The sequence below is a fragment of the Leptonotus elevatus genome, chromosome 18 (genome assembly GCF_054856555.1).
Source record: "Leptonotus elevatus isolate MCC_2025b chromosome 18, RoL_Lele_1.0, whole genome shotgun sequence".
NCBI classification, from domain to species: domain Eukaryota; kingdom Metazoa; phylum Chordata; class Actinopteri; order Syngnathiformes; family Syngnathidae; genus Leptonotus; species Leptonotus elevatus.
Genome location: NC_141256.1, coordinates 13,687,524 through 13,707,436, shown reverse-complemented (window position 1 = coordinate 13,707,436; position 19,913 = coordinate 13,687,524). Strand labels below are relative to the sequence as shown.

Below are 19,913 nucleotides of genomic sequence, written 5' to 3'. Positions count from 1 at the left end.
ATAACTTAAAAATTGCCGTCAATTGTACGCAGATTTTCGCTATTTGTCGGCCAGCCCTAAATAATACTTTACAAAATCATCTCGCGGGCCGTCTTAAACCTTTGCTCTAATAAAAAAATTGTGTAAACATTTTTGAAACGCCAACAAGAACCATCGCGACAAATCGACTTTTCAGCAAAGCAATTTTGGAGATTCTGAATTATTTAAAGGCTGACTTGGAGCCAACCACAAGAAGGAGTCATGCCATATGGCTATACTCTTAACTCGGCATCACTATCACTTTTTATTCAATCAACTCTTCTGAACTTTAAGAAATAATCTAATTTCACCTCTTCTTGAAATCTTTATCTGACAAGGTGACATGCCCAAAAAAGTCAACCTGGCAGCAGGTTTTTTTCTTCTTCTTTTTTTTTTTTTAAACCACACAGCAAGTCTGTCTCTGAATTATTCAGCCACATTCTCACCGCTTTGTGCCGCCAAGACATATGGTGAGTGTATCAGTGTGCCAGTGTCATCACTCAGTCTGGGTGTCTGCCTGCTGCACTTTCTTTGCTCAGAGCAGCCTCTCATGTGCGCTCAATCTAAGCCACAAAGCACCAGACCACACACACACATTTTTGATCTGGGCTTCTCACTTTCACTTCAGAGGGGAAAACTTCCAAATGACTATCATCAGAAATGAGATGCACAAGAAAAGACTCGTCAGTGGCCAGAACAGAGAATCCTCCGAAACGTGTTGCATTAACACGTGCCAAAATTGTGTCACTGACAGATAGAGCGGCTTTTTTTTCCGATAAAGATCAATTACGGCGGAAACTCAAGTTACGAACTTAATTGGTTACGTTGCACAATTAATTAATTAATTCCAGCCCCAGAATGAAGTCATACTTAAAAGCGTCCATGTCTCACCTGCTGTCTCTCTCTGGTATCTCCTTGATGGCCAGTCGGACCTGGTTGCTGAGGTCTCGGCCAGCGTACACCACTCCAAATGTGCCTTTTCCCAGAACCACCCGCTCGCCGTGTTCGTCATACTCGTAGTCGTACTGCAGAGACAAATTCATACACTGTATTGAATAACTAAGAAAAAAAATGTGTTGTTTTTTTTTTGTTTGAGATCAGCGGTTCTTAATATCACGAAGGGTTTTAAACAACACCGTCCGAAATATATGTAAATAAAGCAGCAGTCACTGTTTTTGTTCTTCCAAAATCCAGCAGGTGCAAAGTCTCACCATGCAAAATTGTGATAAAAATCTGGCCAAGTGATGTTCTAAACGGTATGCAAAAAAATAGTGTTGTCTTTTTCACCTCTATGGCGTCAGTATCGCAGTCTCCCTCGTCTGGACCTCGCCACGCCTCCTCGGTGATGCTGTTGACCAGATCGCAGAACCTGACAAAAGACGTGCCTGCTTAGTTACACCCAACAATGCCTTCCACTTAAGCTGCCTCACGTGAACTCAACTTAATAACTTCTCCCCCCATCTATGTACATTTCGTTTGCATATTTAGTTTGTTTTTAAGTGTAAAATTTTTATTTAATTTACTGTGAGGAAAAGTGGTTCAGATAATGGATGGATGAAATAGTTTAATGTATTTTTAATTTAAATTATGTACTGTATACAAAATATATACGGTAAATAATTAAATTTGTTTAATTTTTAAAGTTAAAAAAATAAAATACAAATATTATATATATATATATATATATATATATATATATATATATATATATATATATATATATATATATATATAAAATTTTAAATAATTTCATAAAAATGTTATTTTGAATTTTTTTTACGCGATTCAATTTACAATCGACCCAACCTTGACTACCTGTACTGTGATTTTTTTTTAATTTAATTTACTTTGAGAAAAAGTGGTTCAGATAATGGATGGATGAAGTAATTTAATGTATTTTTAATTTAAATTATGTACTGTATAGAAGATATATACTGTACATAATTCAATTTGTTTCATTTCTTAAGTACAAAAAAATATATATATATATATATTTTTTTTTTTTTGGGGGATAATTTCCCAAAATTTTATTTTGAAGCAAAATTGAATGCGATTCGACTCACAAAAAAGCTCTCTGAACCCATTGTGTTTGTACTGTGAAAAAATTATATTGAATTTACTGTGACGAAAAGTGGTTCAGTAGCTGGATGGATGATGTAATTTAATGTATTTTTAAATAAATTTCTGTACTGCATAGAAAACATATACTCCTTATAATTTAATTTGTTTATTTTTTGTACAAATTTCATAAAATTTTATTTTGCAACATAATTAAATGTGATTCGACTTACAAAAAAATTTGACTTACAAACAACCTCTCGGGAACCCATTGTGCTCGTAAGTTGAGGACTCCCTGTACCCTGTAAACTGAATTCAGCCATTTATTTCTAAATCCATCACATATCACCATTTCATTCCATTTAAGTCAAGATTTGCATTTTGGTTTCAACTGTTAACTTCCCGCATATGATAAAACAGCTATTATTATCATCAAGTATTTGGCTGGTGCTTTTATCCAGACGGTGTTTCAATATGTTTACAAGCGCACCTCCCACACACGCAGCCAACACAAGATAACGACCTTTAACACCCTCGCCGCACACAACCTGAGATTTAGCACGTTGTCATCCTGCCGCGCGTAGTGCGCATGGAGGTGCCACACGTGTGCGTGCGTTGCGGCCCCGCACATGACACACACGCACACACACACGCGTATGCGCGAGCCGACTCGTCCCACAGTCACTTCTTTACGCTCTATTATGCAAAGAGCGCTATGACAACAGCAGGCATGACTCATTGACGCTCACATGCCACATTTTGGTGCTCGGAAGAGTCCGACGTGAATGCTCAGCGTTTGGCGTTTGCTTCGGACACTGAGACGGACACGACACACTCTCGCAGCCATCGCACCCGCCGACGGGAACGCGCAGCCGAGGGGCACAAAAGGCGGAAGCGCAAGTACTGGGACGCGGCCCACACGTCGCAAACTGGAAATAAAGTTGATGGGTGAAAACCCGGAAGTCCCGCCTATTTCGTGGCATATAGGTCCAATGATTTCTGGTTGGTGATGATAAAACGGCCACAAGAGGGCGCCGCCGCGAGTACCCGTATCTTGGGCCCGATACTAATCGCCCATCCCTCTTTTTCATCAAATGATGTTCCAAAGATAACTAGAGAAAATATTTTATTCATCATTGGCACCTCCACAATATTGCACATTTTTAAATGACTTTAAAAAAATATTGTTTTTACAGTTTAAAATCAAAAACTGTCCAAATTTAGAGTTGTAAGCCTTCACTGTAATTTTAGTAGTAGTAGTAGTTGTTAAGATTTACTTGATGAAATGCAGCACGATTAAGAGCAAGAAGAAGTGGCAGAGAAGATCCCCAACGATAACTTCAGTAATAATCGCTGATTGAATATATGCCTGTGAGTATTGTTTGTATGTTGCTCTGTGTGTTCTCGCGGTTCTTTGACGGTTTAACACCAGAACATGAATGCTAACTTTGCTTAGCCTGTTAGCATCAAGCAAGTGGAACCTCGTTCGACGAAATTATATGGTTCAGTTGAACTTTTTGCGGTTTAAATATTAAGGATATAATAATATACAATGTTTAATTTTTAATTGAATTGAATATTTTATTAAAATAATTAGAACATGTATATTATTTAAATAATATACATGTTTAATTGTTGTTGTATTTTTAATATTATTTTACTTTTACAGTAAATTTAAGCTTCGCGAAAAATAAAAAAAATACTGAAAAAGTGTGTTTTAAAAAATTTAACTGTGTAAAAAATATGGAAGGAAAAATGATATTAAAAACATTCTTTATATGATTTTTCCATATAATGGATTTTCAGCTATTGTGAGTTGGTTCTCGAACACATTCTCGATTGACAATGTTAATGGCTGATGCAAATCAGTTATGCATCACTACCACACCCTTTGTTAATGAAATTGATACATTTTAACCAGCACAATCTGATCTGGGAACGATGATTAATTATACCTGCGCGCAAGCACGTTCCAAGCTTGGTCATGGAACACCTTTCCAATGAAGCAATATATTTATTTACACAAAAAAAGATAGCGTTGGCGTGCACGGACCTTTTGCAGTGCATCTCTGTGCAGAAATAAATCTGGAAGTCCTCCGCATTGTGAAGGACGTAGAGGAAAGCGCTGCGCTCGTCAAACTTGGAGATGCTGAGGAGAGACAGTCGACATATATATGGCCATGAGAGCAGATGCGGGTCACGTGGTGACAAATCTCCTGGTTGCTTGCACACTGCATATAAAGCACAATATTCAAACGAATAATGATAGTCTGAATCAAAACAAAACAAATCTCCCCCCCCCCCATCTAAATGAAAACTTTCATTTGCTGGCGTGCAAAGTGAGCCGACACGAGTCGATGCACATTACATGTGGTTAGCGAGCCTGCCATTGTGTGTCCGACTGGCTTGGTGCAGCAGACTGAGTGGGCTCCGAGAAGGAGTCGTTCCCTAGCAACATGCCAGACCTCCATTTCTCTGTGCTGAAATGGAATTCCTCGGAGAAATCGTGGTAAACGCGAGACGCCGACAACTTAAGTACATATATAAAAGTACATATATTATGCGCATGAACATGTTAAAATAATTACATAGGCGAGTTGGCAGTTTATGTCACATATGACCTGACGATAAGATATTAAAATGATCTTCAGAAAAATAATCCCTTTACTTTACTAGGACCAAAACAGGATGCCACTAAAAGTATTGCGCAACGATACAATTATACCACTGACCTGACACCTCGCACAGACGTGGCGCTGAAGTTCCACTCGTGAATCCCCTTGTTCTGCACGACATACCATATACAACAATGACGCACCATCAGCGCAGCTTTCCATACCGAAAAAATCAAGATTCAGACAACTTTATTTATCCCACCAGGGGCAATTTGTTACATCACCCGCGTGGGACACAATTTGCTGACAGCTGCATGAGAGCAGTTGAACATTGGTAGCATCGTCCAAAAATGGGCCGATTGACCTTTAAAGTAATGAAACAAATTTGCAGCTATTTTATATCATTAGCTTCAGGAAATGGATAAAATGAGCACAAGGGGAGCTTATGTGAGATGTTTATGTAGTAAGCAAGGATTATGGGGGGGGGGGGGGGGTCTGCTTGTCATGACGGGGGAGAATTACCAGTGATTGAATTCAATAATATGAATATGTGGCATATAATTAACTCATTTACTCCCAGCCATTTTGACTGAAGCAACCCCCTCCGCTCCCAGCTGTCGTACTGGATTTTGACTGATTTCGCAAAGCCCACTGAATGCTGTGTACTATTGCTATAAAAACATGGAACCTACCGAAAGAAAGATTAGTCTCTTCTTTCATTAGGAAAAAAAAGTGTATTTGTATACGTTTCCGTTTTGCATTGAGGAAAAGAGCTCGTTGCAACATGGCCCTGGTTGATCTCTTATACTCTGCTGCCACCTGCTAGCCGTTTTTTTGTAATACTACCATCGCTTTAAGCGACCTCTTCATGTCAGAAGCTGTATCCAAGCCTCCTGTATTCTCTAGCATATAAAAACAAACTTATAAATACGTTCTTGGGACCATGGCAATATTTAAAATAGAACGTTTTTATACGTTTCTGGGAGCAAACAAGTAAAAACTATAAAAAATATATATATATATATTGTGCCACTTTTTAATTACACTTTTTTTTTTTGAAGAAGAATATATAAACAAAGCAGACCTTGTCATCAGGAGTGACGTGCCAGATGGACACCGTGTTGTCATCCACGTCTTTGTTTATGGACAAATACGAAGGCTGGTAGACTTTAGTAGGCTCCAATATCAACACCTGGGGAAAGAATACAAAACCGGTTTTAAATATGACATAATTGCCGACTTAACATGCTTTCCTTTTCTTTTCTTTTTTTTTTTATTAAAAACAAAGCCCCTTTGTTTTATGTAGCATTCGTTCCCAGTATTGTGATGGTTTAACTGCCTGGCTGCACTCACAGGAAATCGCACAGAGGAGACATCTTTTTTGGTGGCCTCTACGAGAAAGTCCATCCAGAAGTCCATCACCTCCAGTTTGGGGGCTGGCTGTTCCATGCAAGGCTTCTTGAAGTGCTGGTAGATCAGTATGGTCTCCACCAAGGAACGAAGATACCTGAAATCAACGTCGGAAACTGCAAAACTACCCAACCTATTTTAAAGACGTTTTGCATATGTGTAAACAAAAATGCGGATAATGAATTTTTGCCACACTTAGGTGGGTATTTTTTTAACTTTAAGAAAGAGGTGGGTCAGAGTTTCCCCACAGATTTGAAATCGACTTGGTTCCTCCGTGCTAAATTAGCCAAATGCTCACACACGGGCCGCAGATGGCTAGTAAGCTCTTTGAAATGAACGCGGAGCACATTTCAGATCACAGACACCTGCTGGAGATGGATGGAGGCCAAAACTTCTTTTTTTTGTTTTGTGTGTGCGTGTGTGTGTGTGTGTGTGCGTCTCCTCACCAGATGGGTGCTTTGAGTTTGAAGAGCTTCTCGGAGGCCTGGATGACCCTGGTGTTGTCGCAGGCCAGGATGCTGGCGCCCAGGAAGAAGCCCACGTCCCAGTAACTCTGCAACTTGTCCAAGCTGCCCTTTTTACCCAGCAGGCTGCTCAGCTTCACGCCTGCAACAGGATGATGTCATAGCGGCAATGCTGAGGGACGTGTTAGGTTTACGACGTAATGCTTCTTATGGCAGGTCAAATTTGCAGATTGGTTGGAATGCGGCGTCAAAACAAAAAAAAGTGTGATTAAAGGGGAAATCATACGCAGGTTTTTAGGAAGGCCAATATCATTTTGGAGTTGCGGGGCTGATTCTTTGCATTCCTGAGCGCCTCCTAAAGCTTTCCAGCCATGACGGCCGTTTGTGCTTCACTTAAAAAGCGAGGCGGATCACAGCAATGAAAGTAAAGCACAGCCTCGAAATAAACAAGAGTATCAGTTTGGTGAGCATCAGATTTTCTAGGTAATGTAAAAAAAAAAAAAAAAAATCAAATCATTATTTCTTTTACAGGAGCACGTTAAAATGAAATAAAATTAAAAGATCATGCATCTTTCATCACGAGGCAGGAAAATGACACAATTTCTCTCATCCAATTAGAAAATAAAAACAATGTAAAGAAAAATTATATTACCATATTTTTCAGAGGACAATCACGCTTTTTTTAACAGTTGGATGGACTGGTGCTGTGACTTATACTCGGGTGCGAAATATTAAAATTAGAGCTCCGACTGGCAATTTTCTTTTTAGTTTAAAATGGCTTCCCGTAGCTGGAATAACCAAAAGTAGAACTTTTATGGTCGGTTAATGTGCCTTTTGGTGTTGTGAATAGTAAATCCATGTTGTGGCATGCTAAGCTAGCAATACGTTTGTCGCCATGACTACCTTCTTCTACTATCTTTTGGCGGTTGGGAAATACTTTTGGTGCAATACCGCCACCTTCTTTAGCATGCTAACTAAAATGGTGGCAGTAAATACTTATTTGAAAGATACACTTAAGTCCATTGGGATATTAAAATATCACGGGTTATTTCTTTCTTTTTCTTTTTTTGGAACGATCATGGAAAAAATGACAAGCTTTATTGCTTTTTTTTTTTTTTCAAATATTACTTTTTATGAAATAAGAGTTCTGAAATTGTCAAATAAATTTGTAAGTTAGTAAGACCGAAACCACACAAATAAGACAAATTCTACTCACCGACTTTGCGAAGCTCGAAAGAAGTTTCAAACTGATGTCCAGCCGCCAGGAGCAGAACAGCGTAGTTGATCCCAGAGTGCAGCGTCGGCTCCGACTCAAAGCCCATTTTAAACCTCAACGGACGAGGACAAATAACTTTAATAAACATGTTTCGTCCAACAAATGCGTCATCTAAATGCTCAGGCATCATCGATGTGAAATAACAGATGACTTCGCACGGCTCCCTGCAGCTCGGTGAAAACACTTCAAGTTAGAAATCGCAATTACAGCCATATTGAGTCGGGGGGCCACAAAACGACAGCAGCATTTTTCTAATGAGTAATAATGCGCATCTGAGGGAATGAAGGTTATTAGGAGCCGCTGCTGGGTTGCGACGGGCCAATAACAGCCAGATGGGACTCGCCGTAATTTGTCAAGTGATATGAGAACCTGAAAGCAATTTGCACTCAACAGCAATCAACAATTTCATGTTGTTTTATTCAATCGCTCGACTGCAGAGTTCGCTCACGTCAGCTTGTGCAAAATGCTTTGCAATTATTCCCCCCACCACACCGCGATTCATTGTTCAAACGACACAAACATCGGATGCACTTCTCGGGAGCTAAGCGGATAACACATTTTAAGCTAATAAAAACTTTCATGCGGCAATTGTGGAGGTGAAAAAAAAAAAGAGGAAGAATTACAAAAAGGAAGCTGCAAGAATAATAAATAAGCATTTAGCTTCCGCCATCATTTAGAATTAGCAAAAATAAAACCAGAACTTACTTGGGCCTGAAGCGTTAAACGCATTTTTAAAAAAAAAATACCCAACAATCAAATGATTTAGGCTACAACAATTTCTCTAAAAACTGGCTTAAGTGCTCAATTCCGATTTAATGCCTATGTCGGATTTTTTTTCCGATGTCAAGTGACGCCAATCTGCTATGCATTAAACAAATGTAAAGTAATGAAACAAATAAATATGAAATCATTCAGTTGGCCCCTAATTCTTTCAATGAGACTTGCATTGTCTCAACAACGTTCCCAAATCTTACAATGTGCTCAATTCTGCATAATTGCGTCACTGTCCAATGATGAAATGTCACACACACACACACACACACACACACACTTGTTGTCTCACTCACCAGTGTGTGCCGCTGTCTCTGCTTTGAGTGTCTGCAAAATGCGATTCCAGGAACATGTCCTTGTAGATCCGCCCCACCAAGCAGTAGATGTCCGAGGCCACCTGCTCCTCGGCCTCCACTAGGGGCAGCATGATGTCCAGGGCTTTCTGTCTGTCGCCTGGCTGGTTCCGCCTGTGCGCGTAAAAACAAAACAAAAGCACAACAGCATGAAGTGCTAGCCTAAGCTGTTACTTTCAAACAATAATTTGCATTTTTGCTATTATTATCATCAGAGCTGGCAACTTAATAGAAATTCTGCATGAAGAGCAGCGATCAGGGTTAGCCTCAAGACGTTAGCTTGGAGCTAATATTTGACCCTCCCACTAGCATCCAACATGTTGCGTCATCTGAGCCACCGGCAGAAGAATACGGCACTTTGTCAAACACAGTAGATCGCAATTATCTCCCCAAGCAACAATTGGCAGCTCCGTATAATTATTATTTGTTCATATTAAAATAGAACAGTACACTGCTAACTGTGAGGATATGAACTCAAATTACACTCAAAACATGTTCACTTTTGGATCACTGCTTTAGAGGTCGAGAACAGGAATAATCACCCGTTTTCCACTGACAGCCACGTACAGAAAAACGGAAGAATCTAAAGAAAAAAAAAGTCTCTCCAGGGACGGCACGACAACGGAGCTAGGCAGTGCTAAAGCCCCCTCAGAAATATGTCGCCATGCTAGTATTTTATTTGACATTCTGAAATATATTTATACATTTTCAGAACCCCTATTTATTGGTCAAGCCCTCCCCTCTCTAGTCCTGTCTAAATCTTGGTGTTAAATATAAAATAAATAAATAAATACAAATCGTGGCATATCATGTAGCATTCAAATACATTTTCAAATTTAAGTAAAAATATGTGTGATAAATTATCAACATTTTTTTTACATATAAAAAATATTTAAAGGGTCCCTATCATGCTATTTTAAGTCCCACCACAGCTAACTATAGCCGTATATTGGATTATATACGGCGCAACAGGCCAGACTATATATATATATATATATATATATAGATAGATGAACAAACCCCGGACACCGCTCATGTTGTGTTAAGGTTAGCATCTGTGCTAAACGGTCACAGATCAGTGAACATGTCTCTGTTTCATGTTGTTCATTTGCAGATAGATAGAGAGAGAGAGCGAAAACCTATTCAAACGACTCTCATCAATTCCATTAACTTGAAAATGACTCGATTTGTGTGTGTGTGTGTGTGTATGATCTCAGTACCTCGGAGATTCATCTCAATACTGCGGTTGCATTTTGCATTTATCACCGTCTGGAATTTGAAATGAAAACAGTAGACGCAGTATCTCTCCAATGTTCTGCTCTGAGCTTGCTATCATTCAAAACATCACTTCCTTGCAAAAGGGCAAGTCGCTAAGAGCCAAAACACGGTTTGTCTTGGCACCCTGCGGAAATAGTGCTCAAGTGCTGCCAAATTGTGAAGCACAACAACCACAGGGTGCAGCGAGTCACGAGTGGGGTGGGGTGGCTCAAATCCCATTTGTCTTTTTCAATAGATATGCATATGTGGCTAATAATAAGACAATTACAAAAACCTTACACCAGAATCTTCAATATAGTTTTCAAATAACGACATCATTCTATATACAGTACTTTTACAATTTACAGTGGCTTCCGGTTTGTTTGCGTCATGCAAATGAGTACGAGTGCAGCTGCTTTCACTTGCACATTATTTTGCTGACAGTTTAAGGAAGGGAGGAAATGAAGCGCACAGTCAGACCCCCCACCCCCCCCCCCCACCCCCCAAAAACGTTACAAATTAAGTGAAGTTAAACCAGGTGGCCCAAAGGCTGTTTGTCCACATAGCGCACACTTTTGCTAACTCACCTATTCAGTGCAAAGGCATAGTGGAACTTCACATGTGGATGCGCCACAAGGTCAAAGGTGGGCAGCTTCTCCAGAGTCTCCACCAGCTTCACCACTGACTCGTAGTCCTACACAACAAATAAATAAACACAATCACACTTATGAGCCACTTGGCATCCAAGGACAATGAAGACATCGTCCGTTTCACCGCGAGCAACATTTTTGAACAAGTGTGCGACCCATATCATGTTTTTGCTGCTTCTTTCTACGTTGACTATAGCCAAAAGCGTGCTTAATAATTCAGTGCAAAATTGACGCTCGCGTCCCCATGAGTTATTTATGAGGCCGAGCGTGCAGCACGAGGAGCTGAGAAGTAAGTGGCATTGCAATGCAGACGCAAAGGTAAAAAAAAAAAGTGTTATATTGATTTGTGTTGGTCATTTTCTGCCACTAGATGGCATATTACATTTGTAAGACATTGGTGACAGCTCAGTGCATTTTTCTTTTCATATTAAGAGCCATCTAATCGTTAACATGAAGTAACTTGTGAAATTCTGCACATTTTTAAGATGATTAAATACAACTTGACCCCAGTCTCCACAACTATATATATGCATTATTAAAAAAAAATATTATATATATATATATATATATGGGATTTTTTCTAATAGGTTTTTGGTGAGCTAACAAATACACGCACGCACGCACGCACATACACATTCTCACCCACATACAAAAAAAAAAAAAAAAAAGAAAAAAAAATATATATATATATATTTAAAAAAATAAATAAACAAAAAATATATATATAAAGAGCAATGATGATGACATTTCCGAATGAACAATACTGAGCTCTTTATAAAAAAAAAGAAAAAAGAGGAAAAAAAGAGAGAAAGAAAAAAAAAGGAAAAAAAAAAATATATATATATTACTGTTAATAATTTTAAGGGGCTTTCAAAGTAAGGGCCGGTCATTAATCGCGCATTTAAATTTTTTAGTGGCGTTAAATGAACTCAAAATTAATACACTCATTTTGACACCCCTAAAAAAAAAAACTAATGCAAGAGGCAAAAATGTATGAAAAATGCTGACTCGGCAAATATTTGTTGTTTATTTGTGACAATTACCTGAATGTCTCTATACGTCAGGAGCAGGTTGATGACGATGTCCACCGAGAGGCACTCCACGTTGTCGAGCCGCTGCTGTATTCGGCCAAGCTCCGCGGCCAGCTCGGGTCCGGTGTAGAACTCCCGAGCATTCCGGATCTCGCTCAGAATCGTTTCACGAAAATACTGGCTGTGAGAAGGGGGCGGGTGGGGGGGGGGGGGTGGAATTTGATATGCATCAAGGTGTTACATGATAATGCTTAGTCGTGTCATCAATCATTAAAGTGGTAGATCAGTTTTCGGTGATACAAATCTATTTTTTTATTTTGATTTCTTCTTTTCGATTTTTTTTCAAGCATCATGGGATGTGTTCATTGTAAAAGTGAGTTCATGTTGCCTGTTAAGAACTTCCTGTTCAAAAGAACAGCTTCCCCCCCCCCCTCCATTTTCATTCTCAAGATTCTCAATTCAGTGCTTCACCTGAAACTCCAGGGTCAAGATGACCTTGATAGTTTCTGTTTGGCCCGGCTGCTAAAGCTCACATAACAGGGACGCTTGAATGCTTCAATTTCACAGCTGTCGTCACAGCGACATCAACAAGAACGGCTTGCACGGAATATGGGGCAAAAAAAACCCAACAACAACAACAACAACATGGCAGCCTCTTTTTGCGATACTTACTGCGAGCTGGCCTGCGACACCTTGAGGAGCTGGATGAAGCGGTCCAGGAGGGGCATACAAATGGGACCCAGCAGCATCTCAAAATTTGGCTGCATCAGTTCGGTGAGGCCTTTCATCAGGCTGCCCTCGCAGCAGTACACTTTGTTGTGCGGCGTCACCATGTACGGGATGAAGGTGTAGTTGGCTGCGCAAGTCTGTCGGCACAGGACAAAACAGCGCTGTGGAACTAAAGTCGTGACGTTACTGGACGTTCCGTTACTCACTAAAGGTTTATCATGACTGTAACTACTGTGCTGTATCTACTCCCCCGCCTATGATGTTTCCCAATTTATGTAACGCATTCAACTATTTGACATTTTGCTCAAGGCTCAAAATAAGCGATTTTTAAAATGAGCATTTTACGCCTCATTAAAAAACGCAAAACTGAGGATCCACGGCCATGGGATGTTTCAAAAATCTTCGCTAGGCTGCTAACGTCACCCCTGCCGTGGGTACCGCCGCGCCAGTTAGCTAGCAACGAGCTTCAACCGGCGACTGCTGCGGCTGAAACGCATCAGGACAGTCACTCCAAAGTCAAGTCATCATCGCCGACGCGGCGGCGAATAAGCAACGTTGCTACACGCTAAACAGAACCAGAAATGAATTACGGTATAATATGTCGTATGTCAGCGAGGAGGAGTGGCCAATAAGTAAAAAGTATGTTAATATAGTAATGTTATTACCTGGCTTTCACAATAGAGTCCTGAGTTGTTGTTCTTTATTGTCCTTCTTTTGTTTATGAAATATGAATTAAGCAGCAAAATCCGCCCGTTTTTTTTTTTTATCCATCTCAGGGGGCGACCATTTTGCCACTTACTGTATTGTCGGCTGAAAATGATCTCATAGTTGCTCAGGGCTCAAGTAATGACCAATCACGGCTCAGCTTTGGTCATGGGACGTTCGGAAGTGGCAAAATGGCCGCCCCCCCCTGTGATGCATAAAAACTAGTAGATTTTACTGCTTAATTCTTATTAATATAGTATTAATCAGAATACTGTGTTTAGATTAGATGATATATATTTTTAACCAAGTCCAACATTGATTTCCCATAGAATAAGTTTTATAATAAAAAAACCGGACATCGTGTAACTTGCAATAATCCTTTTTATAGACACTTGCGACTAACGTTCCAGATGAGCAACAAATGTGACCCTTTGAAAAAGGGGCCACACCTGGAGGACGTAGCAGCTAATTACCCACTTTAGGACACTTTTAAGGAAATGAAGTGACGCTCGGACTCAGGCCTCCGCATACAATCCAGCGTTTATAAGCTGCAATAAGCAGGCCAGGGGTGGAGAAGTCCGCGCCAACTTGGAGGAACTTGCCTCCAAAAAAGTTATACGCAACAGTTAGCAACTGTTCTTGCTGCTCACCTGACGATAAGAAAATAATTTGGTGCGTTTGTGTGCTGCCCCATTCTAGCGCTCAGTCTAGACACGAGGACAGTTTCACCGGAAAGTAGGCAGTGTCTTCTATTTGTTTTAACTTCTCCCTAGCCGGCAACCTAGTAGCGCGACCCTGCTGAATAAATAAAGCACTATCAAGCACATGTGGTGTGTTTACAGACAGGGAAAAAAATCAAGATAAAAGTGGCAGCACATCTATTCGTCCTCAGAAGCATGCAAAGACTTTCTAAAGTGGACGCCCTGCAGAATGTCCAACATTTGTTGTAAACGCAAGCGCAAGAGCGCGCGCAGGGGAAGGCGGGGCGTGTTTTCCTGACATTTTGAATATGCTATTGTTTGTCTGTGAAGGAAGTGAAAAGGAAGGCGTGGCCACCAAGCAATGAAAGGCATCGGCCGATGTACCGCGGACGCACGGGAATGCGTCGGGGATCCATGACATCATTGTCTCGGCAGAGACGGCGGCCTTTCAAATTCCGCCGACACAGGATTCCAAGGCCCCCCGCGCTATATTTAGCCGCGCGTGAGATTCGCGCCATCGAGAGGATCGCGTGCCTCGATGTCATGTGAAACAAAAGCTCGGGCTGCTTGGATGCAACGCGGTTCATTTATTGAATTGAAATCGAAACTTCAATCAGTGTTTCAGGAAAAGGAAATTCTAAAAAATTAAAATCAAGTAAGTCCTGCTGCGGCACATTGGCAACTCATCTGTATTTTGGTTGTCATTGTTCTCAATAACATTTTATAAAACAAAAGTACGAGAGGAACTGTTACACGCTATGCTGATATTTGTTTGGAAACATTTTTATATTGATATTATGCTCTTTGTGTGTTTGTGATAGGTGGGGAAAAATAAAGATGACTTACAGTGTTCTTCTGGCAAATTATTTCCTGGTGGAAGACAGAAAGAAATACATTGAGACATTCAAACAGAACCATTTTATTTGCATTAGGGGATAAAAAATGTGCCATCTTTTTATTGTCTTCCAAAGACACTACATGATGGGAAATGCATTATGGGTACTCCCAAAAGAAAAAAGAAGAGGACAATGACATTTTACAAAAAAAATAAAAATAAATTGTATTGGGACTACCGTATTTAAAATGTGATTATAAGCAAAGTGCAGATGGATACTCAATTATCATCAATAAGAACTTTTTTAGGGCCAAAAAAATAAATAAATGCATGGACCCCAATGTTCAGAAAATGCTTTGCTAGGTCTTGTTCACTTATCGGGCATGAGAGCTTGATGTTCTCCAAGCCTCTTAAATCAAATACTGTATATTGCTTGCTTCTACAACGAGGCTAAAAAAAAGATTTTATTTGAAAACACAATAGCCTCTTCATATTTTGGAACATTACCGGGAAAAAAAAGATGACTGAAAAAGCAGCCCTTAAAAGTCCACAAAGAAGGAGAAAATCGTGTTTTGGTGATGTGGGACAGTAGGAGGTTATTGAAGTATCCAGACTAAATACAGAGAACTGAAACTACAAAAAATAAATAAATCAATGTGTTAACAAAATGTATTGTGGTTATTTAGTGCAACGAAGTCTGGCGACCTTTCGGCAAAAAAAACCCCAAATGAGTCAGTGTGTACTTCCTTTCTAAAATATTTCCAAAATTAATCTGCTTCCATCAATTTAATGGTGCATTTATGTGTTGCTGGAACAAAAACACATTAGTCTGTTTATCCCGTGCTGACCCACCTTTGACGCGCCCCAAATAGAGCCCTTTAATCACACCAAGCAGGTGTGAAAAAAAAAAAACGGCGACGAGAGCGTACCTGCAGAGATTGGAGCGACTCGGAATTGGTGTCGCAGTAGAGGATGATGTTGTTGGCCATGCTGAAGCTCTCTCGGACGCCCAGGTGGTAGAAGAGTGACGGTTGGCGGAAAGCGTCCGTCATCTCCACGACGGCGATGTCTGATAAGAGACAAGTCGCTACTGCTTTATTTATTACGCAGTGGCATCAGTTGAGAGCCAGCGGTTCCTTCCTTTTTTTTTACTGTCAGCTTACAACATTGAAACGCTATTTAGCACACACTGTTTGTCCAGTTAATAAAAGACTATTCAGATGATGGTGGCGACCGTTTGACCCCGGAACAAAAAGTTTCTGTTCCCATTCGTTCCTATGGGAATAGCGTCTTGTTGACATATTATGTTTGACCTTTGAAGTTCCCGCTGCATATCTATTATCTAGTTTTATATGGCTAGAAATTCTCAGCGGGAACAAGATAGCTAAATACGTTGGAAGTTGGGGATTCAGCAGGTTTTTTTGTTAACTATTGATTCTGGTGTCAGGGGAGCGCAACGCACGCTAACGCTAACGCTAACGCTAACGCTAACGCTAACGCTAACGGCTAACAGAGACTCTTCAATCAACCATCTGTTTAATGTTGTAAATGAACACAAATACACCCAGTGCTACATTCCCTCCAGCTGGATTCCTATGTGCTGGGTCAATAGGTCAGGCGAGCAAATATTACCAAAGTGTCAGTCAAGACAGCAGGAACTAAAGCTGCTGGTGAAGGGGTGGGAGAGTTCCCAGCCTTGAAAGTGAGGTTAACAGTTTGAACAGGCCGCATTTCCGAGTACGGCCGTGGAAAAACAAATGTCCAATCAGAATTTTGCCATTCCGAGTCAGAGCGCATCGTAACTTTGTCGTCAAGATATTTGGCCGGCTAACGCCATGCTAGCAACACACAAAAAAGGGAGTTTTCAATCTTTTAACGCCAGCCCCTGAGATACAATCTAGCGTAGCGCTAGCTAGCGTGAGGCTAGTAGCAAGGTGGATGGGATTTAAAATGGTAACAAAGAGAAAAAAATATCATTTGTTCTTTACGGGCACATCGTTGGAGGTTAAAGTAAGTTCTTTTGAACTAAACAGATACGGCTTTGTAAACATATGCTCAAGCTAATATTTGTTGAATCGATGGAACACTCGATAGAATAATCACGTCTACAAAATCGACTTGCTGTGTGCAGTCAATGCAGCGCATCAAAGAGATGTTTTGTGTTCCAGGCGAGCAGTCAGCATTCTCACCATCAGGCAGCCATCTTCGTCATTGTGACGTGGAAACGGGCAAAGGCGAAGCGAGTACGAGCACTCGTCAAGCCACTCTGTTGCGCAGCCACTTGTTACGTCCAGTTCTATGATGCATTTCTGTCCACGGATCTTTGTTATTTTTCCCACAACAGGATGTCATTTTGTGTAAAAAAGGTGCAATTGTGAACGTTTGAGAACAAAAGAACGGGTCCGTGCAGATGAAAAGCTTGTGCGCACGTTTAGCAGCACAGAATCGGAACATTCTGTAATCAGATGACTTTGTGATATTTTAACAATGTAACAAAAGCATCTGAACGCTGCTGGTATGAATAGAGAGCTGCGTAGGAGAAGAAAGCGGGGGTAACTTGAGCCGCCCTGTCAGACATTAAAACAAGACGCAAAAGCACCGGATTACAACGTGTTCGCCTCGGGTGTCCTCACTGCCACTTGAACAAGTCACAAAAATCGATGTTAAGATGAGATAAATAGGCGCAAAGGAAATACTCCATATCTGATGTCTACCCAAAACACATTTTCTCGCCTCTTGCTCAAAACAGAGCAGGCAAAAATAATTCAATATTTTTCGGCTTTCAACAGCGCAGCAAAGCCTCTCCTGCTGGAGATGTTTTTTTTTCCTTTCCCAGGAGTGGCTCAGTGGGATCGTACGCCTCCAGAGGTGCTAAATTCAGTGACTGTGATGTTGACTAACTCCTCAGTATACAATGCAGCGGCTACGTCGGCGATTCCAGTTGAAGTGCGGACGTGATCGACGATACGATCGGAATTGGCACAAGAGGCCGTTGTTGATTATACTTGCAACTGAGAATGGGCCGAGCAGTAGCAAAAAAAAAAAAAAATGCAAATTAACTGGATATTTTGGACACATCCATCCATCGACCGATTATGTAAAAACATGCAAAGAATGTTTCTTCGCAATCACAACCCAGACAAAAAAAAAAACGACGCGCAACAGAGGGAGACAAAACGGGAAGATAAAAGAAATTAAAAGAAAACATGAGGAAGGACAAAAGGGAAAAAACAGTGATATTTAAATAAGGTATGGATACTACAAAACTACAAAAGCAACAGTAAAGTCGACGGCGTTTACTCAGGTGGGTCGGTTGTGTGGGCCTGCAGTTTGCCAGGGCTCGACGGAAGTACATTATAATCAACAGCAGAAGATGTTGTAACCATGGAGACTGCCGGGAGAACCGCTGTAAAAGATTGAGCCATCAGTCATTTGCTGCCGACGGTTTTAGTCTGAAAGGCTTACTGGGGGGAAAAGAGGTGAATGTCAGTGTGAGAGCTGCGGGAAGACTGCGCTGGAGTTGGTCCCACCCTGAATACACAGAGGATTTACTGTCTCCGTGCTCCACTGGAAATTGTTTCCCACACTCAAAAAAAAAAGGAGTTTTATTTGCAAAGGGGGAAAAAAATAAAAAATAAAGAACGTTTTAAGTTCTCTGCCAAATTTCCAAGAGTAGAAGTAATAGGTGTGGCGTGGTGGCGCTCTCGACCACCGTCGCCTCGTCTGGGTGTAAAAGCAGCAGTAGAGTAAGACCCGAGCTAACTTCGAAACCAGACTAAAGAATTTGACCTAAATATGAGCAAAAGTATTTGCATCGGTGCTTGACTATTGCGAAGAACAGAGGCCATTGTGACTTGCGCTTAAGGACACGAATTGTGTGACTGGAGATCTCGCGCCGGGATTCAGCACATGGAATGTGTCAACATACCGTTAAGTTTTGACGAAAAACCCATTGGAGAGTGCCTACCCTAATCGTGCCAAAAACAGGACGCATCATTTTCATCATCAGCGTGGGTTTTCTCCGGGTACTCCGGTTTCCTCCCACATTCCAAAGACATGCATGGCAAGTTTATTGAATGCTCCAAATTGTCCATAGGTGTGATTATGAGTCTGAATGGTTGGTCGTCTCTGTGTGCCCCGCCTACTGCCCGAAGCCAGCTGGGATAGGCTCCAGCAACCCCCGCGACCCTTGTGAGGACAAAGCGGTTCAGAAAATGGATAAATGGATGCTAACATATGCAGAAATTAGCATCGTCGGTTTTAAAACCGTCAACAACTGTTACTTTAGCATTAACGTGGCAATAACTAGAGCTGCGCAATTCATTCCATTTCAATCGCGATCACACTTAAGACCGCTACGATTAATTAAATCAATCAACCGGATCGTCTGCGATATTTATTTAAAATGTGAACTTTCCTGCACATCAAGCACTTGAAGCGTGAGATGCTAAGATATTTAGTCAGTCGGAAATGATCGACATTTGAAATTATTGGGTAAATGTATATTTTTAATCATGATTGTAAAAATGATTACCTATTCATTTTGCACTGAAAACTGTAGTATGGACCTCGGAGGGAGACAATGCTTATTTAGACATTCAGACGCGGTGCCCCCCCCCCCCACACATGAAAGACAAATGCTTCCTTTCATGTGCAAAACAAAACGACAGTAAATCATATGATGCAGGAAATGCGGCCAGTCTACCAGTCGCCTAATTTTTTTTTTTTTTTTTTTTTTAATAAACCTCAAGTCCCCTTGATTTTTTTTTTGATGCCAACTTGCTTCGCCCTGGTTCCAAGGAGAGGGAAGGAGTAGTGAGAACAGGATGGCAGTTTTCAGATGACCGGCAACAACTGTGAAGATTTATATCTTTAAAATGCACTTTCATCCTGAATTCTTAAGTCGAGTATCCATCCATGCCAGTCGCTGAGCTGATCATGACTCAGGAGTTTCGCTCAACGCCGTTTCTGCAAGCCGCTGGCTACTTGCCCCCCCCCCCCCCCCCTGCCTTTTCTAAGCAGCGCTTAGGGGGGATCGAT

General features: G+C 40.8%; 1 protein-coding gene across 6 annotated transcripts in view; it reads right to left on the bottom strand.

Moving 5' to 3' along the window:
• map3k5 (mitogen-activated protein kinase kinase kinase 5) overlaps positions 1-19,913 on the bottom strand; it is a 55,637-nt gene that overhangs the window by 11,259 nt on the left and 24,465 nt on the right. For 5 of the 6 annotated variants that reach the window (XM_086060948.1, XM_086060950.1, XM_086060949.1 and 2 more), the window contains 14 exons: positions 15,803-15,942; positions 14,885-14,908; positions 12,576-12,769; positions 11,916-12,084; positions 10,810-10,916; positions 8,909-9,079; positions 7,782-7,894; positions 6,548-6,707; positions 6,045-6,198; positions 5,776-5,883; positions 4,809-4,861; positions 4,130-4,225; positions 1,306-1,387; positions 910-1,043 (listed from right to left, as the gene is read on the bottom strand). In XM_086060948.1, coding sequence (XP_085917074.1) covers positions 910-1,043; positions 1,306-1,387; positions 4,130-4,225; positions 4,809-4,861; positions 5,776-5,883; positions 6,045-6,198; positions 6,548-6,707; positions 7,782-7,894; positions 8,909-9,079; positions 10,810-10,916; positions 11,916-12,084; positions 12,576-12,769; positions 14,885-14,908; positions 15,803-15,925 — 1,688 coding nt within the window. In that variant the 5' untranslated portion in view covers positions 15,926-15,942. Of the gene's footprint in view, positions 1-909; positions 1,044-1,305; positions 1,388-4,129; positions 4,226-4,808; positions 4,862-5,775; positions 5,884-6,044; positions 6,199-6,547; positions 6,708-7,781; positions 7,895-8,908; positions 9,080-10,809; positions 10,917-11,915; positions 12,085-12,575; positions 12,770-14,884; positions 14,909-15,802; positions 15,943-17,062; positions 17,346-19,913 lie in introns of those variants that run through there. The other variant, XM_086060951.1, reaches the window with a different exon arrangement.